This window comes from Dendrobium catenatum, unplaced genomic scaffold (assembly GCF_001605985.2).
Source record: "Dendrobium catenatum unplaced genomic scaffold, ASM160598v2 fragScaff_scaffold_325, whole genome shotgun sequence".
NCBI classification, from domain to species: domain Eukaryota; kingdom Viridiplantae; phylum Streptophyta; class Magnoliopsida; order Asparagales; family Orchidaceae; genus Dendrobium; species Dendrobium catenatum.
Genome location: NW_021318787.1, coordinates 474,320 through 495,040, shown reverse-complemented (window position 1 = coordinate 495,040; position 20,721 = coordinate 474,320). Strand labels below are relative to the sequence as shown.

The 20,721-nt window shown below is 35.3% G+C and overlaps 1 protein-coding gene across 2 annotated transcripts in view; it reads right to left on the bottom strand.

Moving 5' to 3' along the window:
- Positions 1-9,135: 9,135 nt before the first annotated feature.
- The window catches only part of LOC110100893 (E3 ubiquitin-protein ligase MARCH11), a 45,874-nt gene continuing 34,288 nt past the window's right edge, over positions 9,136-20,721 (bottom strand). For both annotated transcript variants that reach the window (XM_020828608.2, XM_028693592.1), the window contains exon 6: positions 9,136-9,508. In XM_020828608.2, coding sequence (XP_020684267.1) covers positions 9,378-9,508 — 131 coding nt within the window. In that variant the 3' untranslated portion in view covers positions 9,136-9,377. The remainder of the gene's footprint in view (positions 9,509-20,721) is intronic.

Below are 20,721 nucleotides of genomic sequence, written 5' to 3'. Positions count from 1 at the left end.
GGCCACTTCTAATAGAAGTCTTAAGTCCGATATCTGAGGGAAGTGTTTAGGTGATAATACAAATCTAGACCCCTCATTTGGGCATCCTAGTCTATAGGATTAGGTTGTAAGACCCACTTTCGGGCAACTTCTTACTGAAGTCGTAAGCCCAACGTTTTAGGAAAATTGCTAAATAAATAGCAATGACCCTAAACTCCAAACAATTTAATTTAAACCTACGGGCATCCTAGTCTAAAAGGACTAGGTTGTAAGACCCGTAACTCGGGCCGCTTAGCTTATAGGACTAGGTCGTAAGACCCACCGTTAGACAACTTCTAAGGAAGCCATAAGACCTATCTAACTGAAATTCTTCGGGCAACTCCTGATTGGAGCCGTAAGCCCCAAACTAAATAAACTATCCGGGCAAATCCTAATTGGAGCCGTAAGCCCCAAACTAAACAAACTATCCGGGCAACTCCTAATTGGAGCTATAAGCCCCAAACTAAATAAATTATTGGGCAACTTCTAATTGAAGTCGTAAGCCCCAACGTTTTAGGAAAATTACTAAATAAATTGTAATGAACCTAAAACCCAAATAATCTAATTCAAACATACGGGCATCCTAGCCTATTGGGTTAGGTTATAAGGCCCACCTTTGGGCTACTTTCTACGAAAGCCATAAGTCCCAATTTAATTAAAAATCTTGGGCTACTTTCTACGAAAGTCGTAAGTCCCCCAAATCAAATTTAAATCCATCCCTGGACAACTCCTAATTAGAGCCGTAAGCCCCAAACTAAATAAATTAACGGGCAACTTCTAAGGAAGTAGTAAGCCCCAACTCAAATTAAATTAAAGCTAAAATTAACATCTAACCACTTTAGTCTACTCGGGATCCCTGAGAGGAGGCAACCCATGGCTGCTAATCAAATTCCCTGGATACTACGGTAAATGATTATTAGTGTTGGTAGACTAAAAACTATGGTATACCCGGGACGAATGAACCATGGGATCTTGATCGGGTTTACCTCTATCTTCCTACCATTTGAGACTAAAAAAATATCTAAAATTTATTCATCCTTAATTGAGAGTTCTCTCTTACATAGTAAGAGGGGTAATTAACTATGAGTGCTTGCGCTCATAGGAAGTAAGAACCTCAGATCTATAAACCCTGACACTACCCTCAGGGTAAATCTGGTTAATTTCAATCTGACTTAAGGGAAATGGAATCCTACAGCTGCAAAGTGGGATTCGTGCATTCGTGCCATTTTTCTTGAGCCAATAGATTTCTTGCGACTCCGTTGGGGAGTACCTTTCTCTCCATCTTTGGATGAAAAGGCCATTCATATTTAGTCTCAATTAATAAAATATCTAAAACTAACTATAGATGTTTATTCAACAGTCTTGTGTTTTCTTTTATAATATAATTCATGTTGATTCTAATCACCCCGGGAGCTGGCTGGCGAGCTAGCACAGGCGCGGGAGCGGGCTGGTCGTGGGAGCTGGTGGGCTGGCGTGGGAGCGGGCATGCCCGGGCTCGTGAGTGCGGGCTGGCGCTGAAGAAGGCTGGCTCGGGCGTGGGAGCGGGTTGGCGCTGGCGGGACAAGAGAGTGCAGGCTACCAAGCAGGAACTTGAAATTTTTTTTTATTATTATTTTTTAATGTTCCGGATGCTTCATTCTGTCGGTAAGCCGCCGGAATAATTTGTTGTAGGAAAAAACCGCCGGAATATATTTTCCTTCGCCTGTTTTACCGGTTAATTTTTTTCCGTCGAAAAACCGCCAAAATTGATTAATTTATAATTTTCCTGTAGTGTATGATGTTTGGACAAATGCTAGATCTTATAAATCATCTTTATGCTTTTGAATGTAACACTCTATTTGGTTATCAATCTACACAGTCAACCACTGTTTTGATTGAAAATATTCATAAATATAATTTTGAAAATATATTAATTTTCTTTGGGAGAGATTAATTTTTGAAATTTTTGCTTTGAAATCTAATACAATATTAGGAACAATATATCATCTCAAACGGAGAGAATATCATTCACTAATTGGTTCAAATTCCAAAGCTTTAAAAATTATCCAAATTATCGTACTTGAACTCAAGAAAGACAACATATGATCTCGGAAGATCAAAATTATGTTAAATCAATTGTTTAACTACAATAATTTGAATAAGAGATCGTTATCTACATAATCAAACTTACAATAGAAATTGATATATCTCTCCGAGGAGAGAAGTTATCAATCGCTATTGATCGTTCGAAAATGGAGGTAACGATCGCTGAAATTTGGATTTTTCTCAAAGAGAATTAATTAGAGTTTTGAAAAATTGATTTTGAAAATAAGTTCTGGGTTTCTAAATCTCCTACGAGCGCAAGCCCTTGTAGTTAATTACATCGTAGAAAATCAGAATTTCCTACGAAAACTCTCGATTAAAATAGCGGTGTAAATTTTATTTTTAAGATTTTCAAAGTTTGATATCAAAGGACGAAAATGGTAGGAATTTCAAGTGGGATTGGATCAAAATTGAAGACTTATTTTTGGAGTCCGAGGAAGAAAAGTAAGAGGTGTTTTGAGATTCTGAATTACTTCAGAAACACCTCAGTCTATCCTAAGTGTTAGGCTTAAATTTGATTGAAAGAATTTTTTTAGTTTAATGGTCGATTTTATTAGAAGGCCTAAAATCCCTTAATTGATCCCATAGACTACAATGTCCAACAAATGAATTAGAAGCATAAATGATAGACATTTAAAATTTTGAATGGTGACCAGAGTTTACCATCTCATTAAAATTTTGATTGGAATCAAAAGGAACAACAAAATTGACTTTAGCACGGTTCCACTTAACCTAAATCCAACTAGATTTTTCTTGACCAAAATTGTGAAAACTAACTTCATGTTCAAAAACATAGTGCAAGGCATGGAACCAAGGTTTAGAAAGGGGTGAATCTTGAATCCTATACTTCCAAATACATAAAATATCTAAACCATAGCTATGGACAAGCTCTTTACTACTCAAAACTTTGTCAGGGTTATTAAACCCCCTAACATTCCAAATGACTATTTGGGGAAGGGTCATTCCTTTCATCTGGAAGATTTAGAATTTTTTGCTGAAGTGGATGCATAATTTTTTTTAAATTGCTTAGAAACAAGTTGGTCTGATGCTTTAGAGGCTTGAGAAGTAACATTTATTTGGTTGAAGTAAAGCAATTTTATTTGATGATATAACATAGATAGTTTTTTGGGGGGCTTCTTTAGAGGAATAATGTTGTTATTGGATTCTTTAGTTGGTGAACTGAGATTAAAGATAATGATAGACAGAGGTTTATCGTTGGTAGGATTAGGGGGTGAGAGAGGGACCTGAATAAACAAAGCGTTATAGGGGTTTGAAGAGAAAATGCAAGTGGAGGGGTTATTGGTGGTGTTTGGATGATTGGAAGTATGAGAATTCAAATGATTCTTAAGAATGGTTGATGAGGCTAGAGAGCTAGCCATCACAGGAAAGTCGATGGCCTATTGGTTTTGCAAGATATGCTTCTTCCATGGTTATGTGGTTCAATGGATGGAGGAGATTGAGGTTTGGAAGGGCAAACAGTTGTTGGGTGAATCATAGAACTACAAAAGTCAGGAGAGATGGTCTTACATTTCATTATAATAATGTTTATGCTATTAGTTGTTCTTCCTAATTCTTCTCATGGTTTTTTTTTCTTTACACATACATTTAAAATTTTCTTTGAAATCAACTTTAAAAGGAGTTAAGGGTTTGGTGGTCCTCATGTCATGTCCAAAGATAAATGAATTAATTTTAATCACCATCATCTAAATATAGTAAGTAATAATCTTATTATTTACAATCTAAGAAAAAAATGAAAGATTATGATATTTATTGTCATCATCAAATTTGAAAGATTCAATGAAAATTTCAAAGACATCAATATGAGGTGATTCACTATCCAAAGGGGTTTAGATGAAATCTAAATAGAGGAGCATGAAAATTCCTTCCTCCCCTATCTCACTTTTTTTTTTTCCTTTAGGCTATAGTATAAGGATATAATGTAGGGATATGTCATTCAATCAAGCAATCAACCAATCAAATAATGAATTTGAGAACCCATGGATCAATGAGATGGCCTTCCCTTACATGAATTATATATACTTTTTTATTTCGCAATATTATAATAGAGATACTATAAATATATAATAATTTATAGTATAAAATAGACTTAGTTAATATATGTTGGAGCATTGCTAATATGAAATGTAATGGTAGAACTTGGTGATTTTCTCCTTAATGAAAATTTTGATTAATCTTCCATCCAAATTATCATTATAATCTTTTGAGTTGTTATTATGAATAATATCCATCATCTTCTCTATTCATGTTTCCTTTATATTATTATGCGTAGTCCACACCTATTCAAATCACATAACACAAAAGTCGAGAGGAATTTATCTTATTTAACATATATTATAATATTTCATTACTTTAAATTTTATTAATTAAAAATAATTATATCATTATATTATAATAAAATTCAAATATTTCTATTTATATATTTATCAATTTTAACTGAACACATTAGTGTTCAAACTTGTTTATTTAAGGACCGAGTATTTAAAATGTTGTTCAAGTTTGTTTGTTTAGTTAGTTTTTTTTTTAAACCCACGGCGGGGCCTACGTGTTAATTTCCAAAAAAGCGGTTACAAGGTCATTAGAAGGAACCTCCAGCTCACTAATGCTCGAAATAGCTACAAGATAAAAAGAAATAAAACCTACGAGCCAGTGGTTCCTTTTTCTAAAATTACAAAATATATTTAAATTAGATTAAACGATCATGAACGAGCTTTAATTGAACCGAGCTTTAATTCTTTATATAATATTATTAATACTTACACAGCCAAGTATCAAGATCCAAGTCGTCAAGAGGCCTCCACGTGGAGTTTTTATTTGGTCCGGTGCAAGGACCTAGAGGAAGGTTCGGTTTTGCCTAAAAAAGTGCAAATACCGAGTTTTTTGAAAAAATACCGAGTTTTTCAAAAAACTCGGTATTTGCACTTTTTACCTATTTTTGGCTAAAACTGAACCTTCCTCTACATCCAGTGAAAGGACCTAATAATTGCTCGTGCTCTAGATGGTTTCTTGTTGCCTAATTAAAATACTTAGATGCAACCGAGCATATACATGATTTAGAATCCTCTGTGCAGGTGCTTTGAGTCTGATTCTAGAGCATCATTACGAGGCCCTTTTGGATGGCTCATATACTTTTAGCTATCATGTATTTTTCTTTTGTATAGGATTCTTTATTTTTAGGACCTGCAAAATATTGAACTTTTTTGCTTTTTTAATTTAGGTGGTTTGTTTTAGACAAATTTTCTGTTGTGCTGATCTTTTAGTCTATGTAACAGATTTATCTCATCATAGTTATTCATCTTAGACTTCTTTTTCTTTTGTACAATTTTCTTATTATTTATTAAAATATTTTTCTTAGAAAAATTAATAAAAAAATTATTCCAAACAAAAAATTAAGCTTCATTTATAATGACGTTCTTAATATTTCTTAAAACACCTTTTTCAAACAAATTTTTTTATTTTTTATACAAAAAAAAATTATTTTAAAAAGTATCTTACTACCTAAAATAACTTTTTGGTGCAAAAATTTTCTAATTTTATACTAAAATTTAAAAAAAAAAAAATCATAAAAAACTGTCTCAAACCAAATCTTTGATAATTTGATATGAGTAACATATCTTCTCAACCTTGTATTTCATTACGAATATGTTGGAATTAAATGAATCTAAATTTTCATTTGGTGGTAGTTCCAATTCTTTAACCATAATCGCTTAGGATCAACTGGAACATCTGATTCTTCAGAAGCTCATATTATCTCGCAACTAAACAAGGGGGCATCATTAACGTTATACGGCAGACAAGCCAACAACCATTTCTTAGAATGAAGGATGTTATGCCCATCATTATTCGCAAGAGTCAATCCGATTTCATTAAAAAGATGATTTCTACTGATAATATTATTCTTGCTGTGGAATTATTAAGAGGGTTTAATAGTCATAATAAGAAGTTCTTCTACTCCAAGTTGGATATCCATAAAGCATTTGACTCTGTTTCTAGAGATTTTCTTTTTAATAGGATGACTCAAAAAGACTTTCCTCATGTACTTATTTCTTGGGTCAAAGGGTGTGTTGATAATATCTTTTTCTCGGTCATTCTCATTGTCTCTCTTAATGGTTTTTTTAATTCTTCTTCTGGTCTTTGTCAAGGTTGTCATCTTTCTCCGTATCTTTTTTATATTATTATGGATGCTTTTTCTAATCTTCTGGAGGATCAGTCTTAAGAGGTTAATTTTGAGGGTATTAATGCAGGTGAGAATTTAATTTCTCATCTTTTATATGTGAATAATGTTATTGTTTTTGGGAAAGCATCTATTTTAAATGCTGAAAAATTAAATGAGATTTTGGAGTATTTCTATAAAATTTATGGACTTCAGGTTAATCAAGAAAAAAGCTCCATTGTTTTTTCTAAAGGGTGTAATTTGGCTCATGACATTAGTCAAATTTTGGGTATTTCGATTTTCCATAATACTTTGAAATACTTAGGTCTTCCAATTTCTTGCAAAAGGCTTCTAATTTCTGATTTTTAGTCATTGATGAACAAAATTATGGATCTTTTAGCTGGTTGGAAAGCAAGAATCTTTTTTTTTTTTTTCTGGTAGAATTCAATATATTAACTTTACTATTTATAATATAATTTCTTATTGGATTAGAGGATTTTCTTTACCAAAAGCTTGTTTCAAATTTCTCAAAAAAGCTTGTTTTAATTTTTTATTTCAGGATTCAAATGATTGCTTGGAAGGAAGTCTGCAAGCCTAAAATATTTGGTGGGTTAGTTATTCATAATCCGAATGCCTTAAGATTTTCTTTTAGGTGTTCTCTTATCTGGCGGATTGTGAATAATTTGGGCTTCTTGCTAGTTAGGTCAAATCTAAATACATTTTTTGTTGGAAGCCTTGTTCGCAAAGAGATTCAAAATTTTGGAAAGAACTTTATGTTATTACTATGGATATTAAAAATAATCTCTCTTTTAATATGGATAATCCTTGCCGGTTATCTCTTTTATGGGATCCTTAAATTAATGGAAAAGCTTTTCAGGAGATTCTTTTGTCTGATGAGGCTACCTCTTTCATAAATATGAAAGTTGGGGGCAGGATTAATGATGGTAATTGAGTCGTTCCAGATCAGATTTTGGATGTTATAGTTCAAGAGATTTTGAAAATTCCAATCCAAAATCAGGTGAATTATATTATTGCTTAGGATAAAATGAATTTTCTTATTTTTAAAAATTTCTATTGTGTTCTTTAATAATTTTATTAAGGTGGACTGATTTAAATATGTTTGACATAAGAGATATGCTTTAAGGTTCTCTTGTATCTCTTGGATGGCTATGTTGAATGATTTAAAAACTACGTATCTTTTGATAAAAAGAAATGTTATAGTGCCAGTCAATTGTATCGTTTGCAATAGAGGACCTAAAAGTCATAGACATTTATTTTTTGAATGTGATTTTACTTTCAATATTATTTCTAAATTTGTGTCTAGTATAAATTAGTTTATGCTTAGACATAATTTAATTCAAAATTTTGAATTGATTTGAAATTCGAATTGGAATGCTGAGGCTAAATGTCTTTTTTATCTCTATACTTGCTGCACTCTTTATTTTGTTTGGAAAGAGAGGAATTGCAGAAAAATTGATAACAACTTCAGCAGTATAGATTTTTTTTTTGTAGAAGTATCAGATTTGCGATTCAAGCTAAAGTTTTTAATTAAACTTCTTTGCTCAAAATTTAGCATCTGATTGTTTAAGATGACTGGTTGGATATTTTCTGGACTATGATGTTTGGGCACTTTCATAGGTTCTTTCATTTTGACGGTTAATTTGGTAACCAGTTTTATGCTAGATGGTTGAACTAGCAACCATTGATTCTCAGGTTTAAGAATATTTTGAAGGTTTTGCCAATTGCCGAGTCCGGAGGGTTTTTCTTTTCAGTTGCTGCTGTTTGGAGCTTCTTTTTGTTTCCTTTTTTTAGGAATTTTTAGTCTATTTAGAGTTGTAAATTTTTCATTGTTTTCTTACAATTCTATGTAATTGTAACCTTTTAAAATTTTAGAATAAAATTAGGCATATTTGCCCTTAGTTTTCCCAAGATAAAACAAAATAACCATTTCTGAATGACTAAATTTATCAACAACATTAAATATAGGAACTTTTATTACATCCGGTGCAAGGACGTAGAGGAACGTCCGGTTGGAGCTAAATTTTCGCCAAAAAACTCGGTATTTTCTTGGTACAACTAGGTATTATTTGATAATAACGATAAATACCGCTCTTTGAAGACCAATACCGAGTTATACCGAGCTATATCGAGAAATACCGAGTTGTACCGAGTTTTTTCTACAACTTTTGTATAACTCGGTATTGCTCAAGATAGCTCGAAAAAACTCGGTATTGGGTCTTCACATGATGTTATTCCTCGTTATTATTTGATATTGCTCCGTGTTTACTCGGTACAACTCGGTATTTGGCGGGAATTTGCCTCCGACCGGACGTTCCTCTACGTCCGGTCGGAGGACGTAATAATTGTTCTAAATATAGAGAGTCCAAATTCAAAAAGGGGTGCCCTCAACGTTTCTTTTTTGATACAATTGCTCAGCATTATAAACATTCATATTTAGAGCTATATAAAAAAGAAAACTTTGTTGCTCATACTTAAACAGATTCAACTCAATAATTAGATCAAGACTAAATTTATATATTTAACAAGTAAAATAAGAACAAAAACCCATAAATTTTGACCATATTCAATTCAAATAACCTGACTATATATATATATATATATATATAAAAGTACTAATTGAGCCGTGTCCGCACATAATAATGGAAAAGTACTAATGATTAGGTACCTGACAATTCTCCCAACAAAAAGAATATGCAGTTCCTAATCCCAATACGATAAGCGCACCTGCAAGATAGGTACTGTACCATCCGATGTCCGCACAGAATAATCTCTCCCAACTGTGAAAGCTATAGATTGTGATTTGTGAGGATATAGCATAAAGGAAACTTTCAGCAGGATTAACATGATGGAAAAGTACTAATAGAGCCCTTTATTAGAAACTGAAGGGACAAGCTGGCAGAAAGATCTGGACAATGTATTGGTAACAACAATAATAAGCACATTCTACTGAACTAATATCACCATGTGCAGTCTACCCAATCATTTGCAGAAGTAAAACTTTCTATCAGCTAAAAGTTTGAAAAAATGAAATGGCTTTCATAATTAAATTCTATATGATGCTATTGATATGCAGGGAGGGAGCTAGTTAAACGGCAGGATGGAAACCAGTAGTAATGTCAGCATCCACCCCCTGCCCGTGTCTCCTTGTGCCCCATTCATGGCAGCATTCCAATGCAAGCCGAAACGCAGTTCCTAATCCCAATACGATAAGCACACCTGCAAGATAGGTTCAGGTTAGAAAATTTTTATACCAAGTAGAAAATCCAAAATGACGGGTTTTGAAACTGGAATAAGCATTGAAATAATGAAGCGTAACAACAGTAAGTTTTGGTTCACAGCAAAATAAGGAAAGCATTTGAGCGAGTATCAATCCTTATCATTAGCCTTAACAAAACTATTTGAAGTCAGCTTTATAAGTCCTCATTCTTCATTTGTTTATTAAATACTACTTGAGGTTATCTATTTGCACTTTTTTTTTTTGTACATAAATTCCGTCCATACAATATTTAGCTACCTATTTACACGTCAAAATACAAGAAGCAGGCAATCAAAATGAGATTCTACAGTAGGATTATAGATGAAAATATCATAAAAAAATAATGACAAACTTTTGAAGGAAAGATCGAAAAACTAACTTCATTTAGGCTTGAAATGTTGAGGGGGCATTCGTTCAGCCAAAATGCATAACAAGAAATTCATAGCGATCATCATAAGTGTGAAAAGTAGTTTTATGTATATTATTTGGATGCATACGGACTTGATGATATCCGGAAAGAAGGCCAAGTTTAGAAAACAAAAATAAGCTCCATGAAGTTCATCAACCAATTCATCCACAATTTTAATGGGAAATTTATCTTTAATAGTAAGGGCATTAAGAGCATGATAGTCAACACAAAAATGCCAAGTGTCATCTCTTTTTTGACGAAAAGGATAAGGTTAGAAAAAGGACTATGACAATGACAAATAATGCCAGACTGAAATATTTCTGAAATTAATTGATCTATCGCATCATTTTGATAATGTGGGGAACGACAAGGGATAATATCAAGGGGTTTGGATAAAGATGGACAATGGATACGATGGTATGTGGTGGTGGTCGATCACTTGAATAAGTGTTGAAACTTGTGTAATAATGTAGAAATAGTAGGAAGAGGGCGAAGAAGGGTATGTAGATATTTGTCACAAAAATAAAGTGGTGTAAGATTAGCATTTAGATGATGGGATTGACTAGTGAATATATGAATGGTTGGGGAATGAGATATGAGAGCATGTGATGGGTTAAAAGAAATGGGTTTGGAGGATAATTGAGGTTCACCTAAAAGTATAAATTATTAATTTTGATAATTAAATTGCATAGACAAATTGTGAAAATTATGTAAAATTGGTCCCAAGGATTATAGTCAATGCATACTTAGAACGATATCAGGACCGTGGATGAAGGATGAATAAATCTAAAGTGACCTGATAGCCTTGCATAGTAATTGTGACATGCATTTAGCTTTAAAGAATAGTAAATTGTCATTACGTGCTAGAACTTTGAATTTTTTGATAGGTTGAGGAGTAACACCAAGTTGATGAATAAGATAGTCTTGAATAAAATTATGAGTACTCTCGCTATCAATGAAAATGTGAACCTTCTGATTATTTATAGTCCTTTAAATGAAAAGAGCAAGGATTAAATAATCCGACTAAAGCATTTAAACTAATTTCAAAAGAGATCTTAATTATCATCAATATTAAGAGAAAATTTAGGGTATTCTAGATATTCATTGTTGTCAATGCCAAATAATAAGTAAAATTTATTAGGGAAGCGATATTGGGCAAATTTTGTGTCACAATTAAAACAAAGTCTTTTTCTCGGTTGAATTTTAGTAAGAGAGTTTGTGAATTGGAAGATTAGGAGTTTTATGGATGGGTAGAGAAAGTTGAGCCAAAGGAGTGGGGTTGAGGCCGGATGGAGGTAGAGTGGTAGAAGGTGGAATCTTGGTGGTTGAATAGGAAGGGTTAGGTTTGCGCCAAAGTGAGGATGGTGCAGAAAAAAAAAATTTGAATTTTAGGTTCATAACATCTAGCAAGTTCCATTGCATCTAAAAGAGAATTAGGACGTGCAAATAAAAGTTCTCTTCCTAGTTCTTATTTTAAGTCCAGAAATGAATAGTAGAATCTGATAGATTGAGAACTTTAAATGTAAAATTTTTAGAAGCCGTTGGATAATCCAAAATTGAAGTTTGTTGAGTTAATTTTGAAAGATTCTCATGTAAATCTTCATAAGAAGAAATGATATATCTTTGTTATAAATATAACATAAAATCAGAAAAAGAAATAAATTGACCTTTCATCCCAAGTCATTGATACCAAGTAGCAGCAGGACTGTTAAGATGAAACGAAGAAATTCTAACATGATAACAATCATGAGTATTATAAAAATTGAAGTACTCATGTGCTTTAAAGATCCATGTTTCCACATCAGATCCAATAAAGAGAGGAAATTCAATTTTCATAGTTTTACGATAAGGAAAACCTTAAGAAACGAGGGCAAGTTGTGGAGTAGGAAAAGAGCCAACGGATCAAAGAATACCAGCAGAGAAAGAAGGATCTAGCATGTGAAAGGAAGGTAGTCGGTCAGTGCATAAGCTATCAAGATGCTTATCAACGGAATCCATGAAGGTTTGAAATTATTGGTTGGATGTGCCAATGGAAGCAAATTGAACGCCAGCTTATTGGAGGGATTTTTGAATTTCAGGAAATTACAATTCTTGATTGGTTTGCATCGTTCGAAGAGCCCCTGCTAAATCAGCATTTTTCATGTTGCTTGATTTTTAAGAGCTGATTGAAGTAGTGCCAAGGTGGTTCTTGAAAACAAAAACCTGTACTGGTAAAAAGAGAAAGAAAGTGATAGAAAAATGTAATGTGAAAATGAAAAAATCTAAAAGGAAAATCAAGAAAATGGAGAACCTAATGTGTTCTTACAAAGAAGAATAAAAAATTGACAAGTCGTAATATCCATGATGCAATATTTGGCACCGGTGTTGATGATGGTTCCTTGTTGATGAAGGTTCCTTGTTGATTCTTGCAAGAAGTAGATGGCTGAAAAAATTGTAACCTATATCATTGTTGTTTTTTATGGGTACGAATAAAAACAATAGATCTCGAAATTGTTGGTCTTCATGTGATGTGAAACGATGGGAGTTACTTAAGAAATTAAAGAGAGCAATTTAACAAAGTATTCCCAAAATAAAGTTATTACTTATAACACGGAATGATCCTCGGATTTCTTAGTTTTTAACTTGCTTAGGCAAAAAAGAGCAAAGTCGATTAACCAAACAATTCAAGAAAATGCAAAGAGTAATTGTAAATCTACGACGGTAAACAAGAATCCAAGATTTAATAAGGGGAGCTTTCACCTTTGGAGCCCATACGCTCAAATAGTCTAGGCTTTAGCGGAAGAAGAGTCTCCACATTAGAATCAAGGTCACTCCGAGGAAGAAAGAACCTAGGATTGTCATTCTTGGAAAGGTGGCCGGAGTGGTCGAGGAAGATGGTCGTCCAATGATGATCCAACGTCCCTTTGACCTTTGCTCGTCGATCACGTCAACTAAGGTGTATTGGATACGGTCGATGTATTCTTCAACGGTGTCGTCGAAATCAAAGCCCACGTCAAAGAATGGGGATTGGAGCATGTCGATCGTCATGCATAGGAAAGAAAAATAATTAAATCCAATTTGATTTGATTTAAAATTGGATTCATCATTAAAACTTTCCTAATTTGGAATTCCCAATTTGGAAGGAATTTGAAATTCGAAATTTGAATTTCAATATGGGGCAATGGGGGAGAAGGGCCGACGAGTGGGAAGGTGGCCGACGGATGGGAAGGTGGCCGGCGGCTTGTGAGCCCAAGATGGTCGGCGGCAAGGGAGGGAGGGGCTCGGGTTCTTCCAAGGAATTCGGTGGGAAGGATTTCTTGACAGAGAGGATCAAAGAAGGAGGTGTATGCGAAAATAAAACCACTAACCTCAACACCACATCCACTAGAACTCACAAAGAGATCTAGAGGCGTTTTGGAACTCACAAAGGGATCACCAAGATAACTTTTCATTCATCCAATCATCCTCTCATACATAAGAAGATGACCATATATATAGGCCTCAAAATGACAAAAAAAAGGGAAATTTACATACATACCACTTTATAACATCTTATTTACATATCTAACATCTAAAACTTTAATATTACATGCATACCACTCTATATTATTTTAATATCAAATATACCACTTATATTTCTTTCCTAACACTCATATATTTCATTTCTACCACTCATATTTGATATGAAAATGAACTAAGGGTGGCATGTATGTAATATTAAAATTTTAGGTGTTAAATATGTAAATAGAATAGTATTAAGTGGTATGTATGTAAATCTCCAAAAAAAAAAGACTTGAATGCCCCTTGGGCTACAAAAGCGACCAACTACCCATAAGGGCCAAAAACGGAAAAACTGAAATAAAATGATTAATACATAAAATGCTAATACAAAAAATGCATCAAAAGTAAAGACTCTCCATCATGGCCATCGATCTCCTGTGTCGCCTCTGATAAACACGTCGAAACCTCTTGTCGATGTCCCCATCATGATGTCTGCTGTAAAAAACAGCAGGTCTTCAAACTGCCAATCTTAGAAGGGAAAGAAACAAGGCTGCCAAATGTTGGAGGGAAGATGCAGGTCGAAGGATGCCAAATGCAGGTCGGCTGGAAGGTTTTTGGCTGAACTGAAAATCTGTTGAGAGGCCGCTTGGTGTGAAGGAGAAGAAGGTACGTGGAAGACTTCAAACAAACCAACATGATGGCTAGAAATAGGTTGGCAAAGCTGGGATGAACAGGAGGTGAGCTGGATGCTTCTTGTGGCTGGTTTAGACAGCTGGATGAAGGAAATCTGGATGGTTGAACTGTGTGGATGAAGGAAAGGACCGCATGGAAGAAAATTCTTGTGGAAGCTTGATGGTAGTGCAACAAGAGCACCATTAGATAAGCTTTTTGAAGACCCAAAAAGGTTTGCCACCTTTTGATGCAGGACTACGTACAAATGCAATGTTTAGTAATGATTTGCACAACTCTTGATTAGAATAACAATGTAGAAACCATTAGCGTCTTAAAACAACGAATAAAATAAGAAAGGTGTCACACTGCTTAGGCTAAATAACATAACCAGAGATTTGAAAAGCTTTCAAAATAAATTAGTAAACAACATTATGCCAGAATAGTAGTTTCAATAAAATCCCTAATCTAACAACGAGAATTAATAGGCACAGAGGCACACTCAAAACCCTACGTTTACTAAGCTTAGCAGAAGCCGGGAGAATCATCCTTCGTGACTACAATCAAGCACAAGATAAAGTTAGACTTAAGAAATATTGTGAAAGGGGGAAAAGAGAACCTTTGTCACGGGTCGGTGGAGATCCTCCACTCAACGCCTTCAAACTGCTCGTCGATTGCGTCCACCAAAGTGTCCAGGATGCGCTCGAAGTAGTCCTCAACGGTGTGATCGACTCTTGTATTAACGTCAAAGAAAGTGGATTGGAGGATGTCTACGAAACCGTCTTCGTCGTAGGTGAGGCCGTATTCAATCTCCGGATCCGCCATTCATAGGAGCTCGATAGCAAAGCTCTTCACAAATTGATGGTGCACTTGAAGATAGTTGAAAGAGAAAGAAGTTTCTCTTATAATTTGAGAGGGGGAAGAGCCAAGACAAAAATCTGAAATAAATTTCATATTTTTATAACTAGAGGAAACGAACTTAGGATAGAAATTACCCATTCCTAAATTTCGGGAGAGTTAGTGAGGGAGAGAGGGATTGGAGAGAGAGAGGGGCGGGTAGGAGAGAGGGGCAAGCGGTTTGTAGAGGAGGTGGGGATTTAATTTGTTTCCAAAGAGAGACCTCCTTTTGGAAAGAAATTAGGGAGAAGGGACGAGAGAATTTCGGCCAAGAGAAAATTTAGGGAGATTTTGAATTATTGCCCAAGCAAGGACGGGGCTTTAGGAAATATTTCCTAACCCAAGTCAAAGGGGGGCCGGCGGCATTAATTGGGAGGGAGGCGATTTGGGAGGTGAGTTGGGGTTAATTAAAGAGGCTAGAGGAATTAAGAAAGTAATTAAATAAATATAATTTGAATTTGAAATTCAAAAGAATTTAATTTAAGAACTTTCCTAAAATAGATTTTAGTAAATTAGGAAAGATTTTGAATTTCAAATCAATTAAATTTGAATTTCAAATCTATCCAAATTTGATTCAATCTAATTTAGGAAACATAAGAGGGGCCCCATGGTTGGGGGTGGTCCGAAGGGTGGAGCTGGTTCCGGGGGGATGTGGGTCGGGTGAGGTGGCTGGTGGTTAGTAGGGAAAATTTGTGGCACTCGATTGGGGAGGAGATGATGGCGTGAGATGTAGATGTTTGGACGCAACGATGTTGAGTAGTGGAGGCGGAAGGGGAAAGACAAAAGAAAAGTAGAAAACCACAAACCCGGCCGTCTCCAAGGTTGGTGGGTGATCCGATCTCCCTCTCCTAGGGATCTCTCCAAAGTTCTCTCCAATAACTCTCAAATGCTCTCAAAACACAAGTGTACGAAAATTTCATAATAATCATTCATTAATTTTCAAAGAGAACAAAGGGGCTATAAATAGCCTCGTATATAAGACTCAAAATAAAAAAGACAACAATGCCCTCAAGGCTTACATATAACCTCCCTTTAAGGGGTAAAAACGGAAAGCAATTACAACATAACTAATAATAAAAGACAAATAACATAATAAAACAAATACATGAAATAATCTCAAAATACATCGACGCGATCGTGGCCGTAGATCGTCGGCCACGCCTTTGATATACGATTCATGCTCTAATGTCCCCATCACCTTTAGAGTAGGTGTAAATTCCCAAGAGAAAAGTAGAAGAGAGGTAAAGAAAGAAAACAAATCAGACATTTTCAATCCTTTTGATTACAATAGGAGGCTACTTGGGTTGACCAAGTTTAAAAGATGGACATGGCCTGCCTAACATAAACTTTAAATAAAATAGACAAATCCCGATCTACCTCAACTAAAAATAATAAAAATAAATTAGTGTTTATTACATATTTGTAGACCAACTTTATGTTGCCAATATTGACCGTTTTGGAGTTTTTCTTTGGTAGACTTTCAAGGTTGCTGGTTCATCCTTCAAGTTGGTAGCCAATTCATCACAATTTACTTATACAATTTTAGGATCGAATAAAATATATTTATGTCTAGCATTCCTCCTAAATATATGTTCCCTCCCCTCTTCCTCTTCTTCCCCCAATTAGTATCGCAGTTAGAAGGCCATGCAAAAACTAATCAGCTAGCTTCTATCAATTCAGTTTGGTCCCAAGGCATTTGGTTTGCAAATTTTGGGTTATTCTTTTTTCAACTTATTTTTCATTCAATTTGTTGTTTCCATGCAAAGTGCAAACCAACTGAAAATTGGTCAAGTAGTATTATACACTTCTCCATCTTCTTGGCTTCTCCATCTAGCTTATGAAGCCAAATTCACCCGTACCTCATCATCCAAAAGCTTTTATGATTGTCTGCAAAGCGCACATGAATCCAAATCTCGGAATGTTTGGAAAGAAAGAACAAGTTTTCAGCATGTATCAATGATGCCGATTCATGATTTAATCACTGAGCGAAGGAGCTTTACAGATAGAAATTGGTGGTTAAATTCAAGATTGTTTCCTACTAAAACAACAACATCAAGCCTGTTGTGGGCTCCGAAAATTCGGCCCCGGCCTCCCCGCCGCGCTTTTCTATTTTTTAGCGAGGGAGTTTTAATGAACTAAGTTCCGGGATAAATTTTGGAAGGCAGATGGGTTTGTAAATACGACACTACCCAGAGATTTCGCCCTCATTTTGTGAGGACTTTATGATCTGAGTTCTGGTTTCCTATAGGGTAATTACCCCTCCCGATCACGAGAGAGAACTTTCGGTTAAGGCTAGTCATCAATCAGATTCGTATAGAAATACGTGTATCTGACATATAGTAGCAACATATGATTTAGAATATTGGTAAAAATTGGATTTGAAAATTGGGTTTTGATTCGGGTGTTTGAGAACTGAATTTGGATTTGGGAATTTGGAGAGTTTGATATTTAAAATAGAAATTGCACCATCTAGCACTTAAAGCGGATGGTGGGGGAATGGATGATGGACCCGATCAAGATCTCATGGTTCCGTCGTCCCGGGCCATCGTGGTCCTTGGTCTACTTAGTCAGAGGAGGTAGTCGACCCAACCTAACAGAAGGATCCTTGTCGGCAGCAATGGGTTGCTTCGTCCAAGGGGACCTTATAGACCTGGGGTGGGTATTTGCCTAAGGGGACAAATTTAAATCCACCTTAGCTAACAGAGGGCTTTGTGCCCTATCGATCATATCCTATTGATTCATATCTCAAGGATTTAATGCCAATAAGGAGCGTATTGGCTCTGGCCATAACCGATATTTCGTGGTGCCATTTGGCGGCAAAACCACTCGGTTCAGAGGGCCCCGAGTCATAACCGTTTATCCTGCGGTGCCATTTGGCGGCAAACCTCCGGTTAGAGGACATGTACCACGTCCTTAATGGCAAGAGACTATTTGAGAATGGATCCTAGTGATATTTTTGACTAGGCATTTGGCTCTTTATGAGCTAAAGTTTATTTGAATATGTCCACCCTGGCAGACTGTTGCGGAGGGTGGATGGATCTTTGCTTTAAGCGTTGGGATGGATAGTTTCAATTTTGAATATTTTTGAAATTTTGGGATTTTTGAGATTTTTTTGGATTTTGTGGAGTTTTAGGTATTTGGGTGGAGCTTTGAGTACTTGGTATGGACATTTGGGTGGGACTTTGAGAAATATTTGTGAAACCCCTCCGGTTGAGATAATCATTCAACACGGCCATCATTGGGGTGTTTTGGGGAGCATTTCCATTTTCTGGATTGAACCTTGTCGACTCTATCTATTGGTCGATAGAGGATTAGGTTTCGTAGGCTTTATGCCCTTATTAGTGAATTCATATTGTTGTAGGCATTGGAGACCTAACATGAACGTATTGAGATAAATATGATGGTCGCCACAACCGTATATTTGTTTGTTGGTTCGAACCCTGTCGACTTCTATTGACCCGTATAGAAGGATCGGTTTCGAACCTGAATTCACTTGTCAACCCGCGCAGCATCCCTAGACGTCACGTGTGTACCAATAACACGCTCGCTGGGGCCCATGCAGGTATTACAATTGCTTTTACCCCTTTTAGTGTACCTATGTGTATACAATTTATAGTGCACGTGGAAGGGTATTTTGGGAGTATTTGTAGACGCCTTCTGTCCGATAATACGAATGTTGCGAATCCGGTGGCGTGGAGTAGCAGCTTCTGGATCAGTTGTTTACTGCTTTGTACAGGTAGATTGTCGTGCACTATTTGTTGATTTTTTGCAGGTGGATCATAGTGCACTAACTAATCTCCTACCTTAGCTTGTAGAAGCTCATAGGAATTTGTAGTCTTTATGCATTCTGCTGTGATTTTGGTCTTTATAACACAACCACTACTATTGGAGATAGATGTATTCATTCTTAGACCGAAGTTGACTAGAGGATACTGCATTTATTGTAGTGTTTATGTATTTATCCATCAGTGGCATGTGGCACATACATCTGTCTTCGTAGAGAGATCGTATGTGTTGCAGATCTTTTGTTCTTGCTTGTAGAAGGCTGATATATTTGGCTACTACTGAGTGGCTATCAATTGTATAGATGATTTAGCATCCACTGCACCTTAATCGTCATCACCCATAAGTGGGCTACTATATGAGTGAAAACTATTCTATATTTGCTTGTGGTCAGCATGGTGGACTTGTATCGTTGATCTTTATTTGCAATCAACTATATGTACCCCTCCAATTTTCATTTGTTTGCTTGCATATAGATGTTGATTGTGAAGGTACTATTGTGTTCATCACCTACAAAATCCTTCTAGTAGTTTATCTCCCAAGCATTTGTAGAATATTCATCGTCGTTGCCCCATGTCTATTCCACCTCACGTCGAATCTTCTTGTTGTACTGACATGCTTATTGTGGTGTGGGTCTCTTATAAAATATCTATCTTTCTTATTGAAAGTAGACCGTTATGTGCTCGCCTACATACTAGTCCGTATTGATAGCAAAGGATCAACTCCTCTCCCTTACCTTTGTTTGTGGACATATCACTACAAGATCCATGTTACTGCTCATGTATATTTCATTGAGTGTTGTTATTGACATGCATGCTACTCTTGCATTTTATTGTTCATTGCATTTGATCTCATTCGTGGTTGTATCTTCTTGGAATTGAATTGTTGTTAAACAGATATTCGCTAGCAATTTTATTAGCTTGTTATAGAAACATCTTGCTCTCTAGTAGATTATAGGGATATCACCATATTTATTTCGTGAGAGATATGAGCACCATTTAATCTCATTTAGAGATAAATTTAATCAGGTGCCCAAGCCACATCTATTATGATTTTCTTGTAGCTAGCGAACAAGTTGTACTCATAAATATCTCATCCCAAAAGAGGGATTACAATGTGTACAAATATATGGTGAACTTAACATCATGGATCATTAACATTTGTTGTCTAGTGGAAGTGATAATTGGAAATTTTACATTGCCTTAATATTATTATTGTGCCAACTTATGAGTCTTTTCTTAGGCATAAGATTATATTTCATGATGCTCATTCACTTTCATTTGTTCAATATTGAATTTATCCCCATTGCAATCAAACTTGATTCAAGTCCAAGTCTTTTGTAAGGGTTCATGTCTAAAGCCATTGTAGTTCATATCCAAGTTAAAGACCAAATCCTTTGCAATCAAGTTGCAAGAATTTGTTTGTGCTCATATCATTCAAATTATTATTTAATATTCAAATAGAGTTCAAGTATTCATTAATCATTTGAATTCTAGAATATGTCCCCTGCAGTTCAGCTTGGATTCAAGCTCTTGTTCAAATTGTTCAAGTTCAAATTCCTTGCACCAAGCTCCTTCGAGTTCAAGTATAGGCTCTTGATGAACTCTTCCATTCGAGTCCCTTGTTGTTCAAGTTATGAAATTTTGATTTTGAGTTCACTTCATTGTTCAATGTCAAGTTTCAATTTGAGTCCTCTTTCACTTTGTTCCAATGTTCATTTATTTTGATTTGCAAGTTCACTTATTGTTTGAAATTGAATTAAAGTCCTTTTATTTGCCCATATAGTTCAGGCTCTTCATGAATCTCTTCCATTCGAGTCCCCTGTTGTTCAAGTTATGAAAATTTGATTTTGAGTTCACTTCATTGTTCAATGTCAAGTTCTAATTTGAGTCCTCTTTCACTTTGTTCCAATGTTCATTTGATTTGATTTGCAAG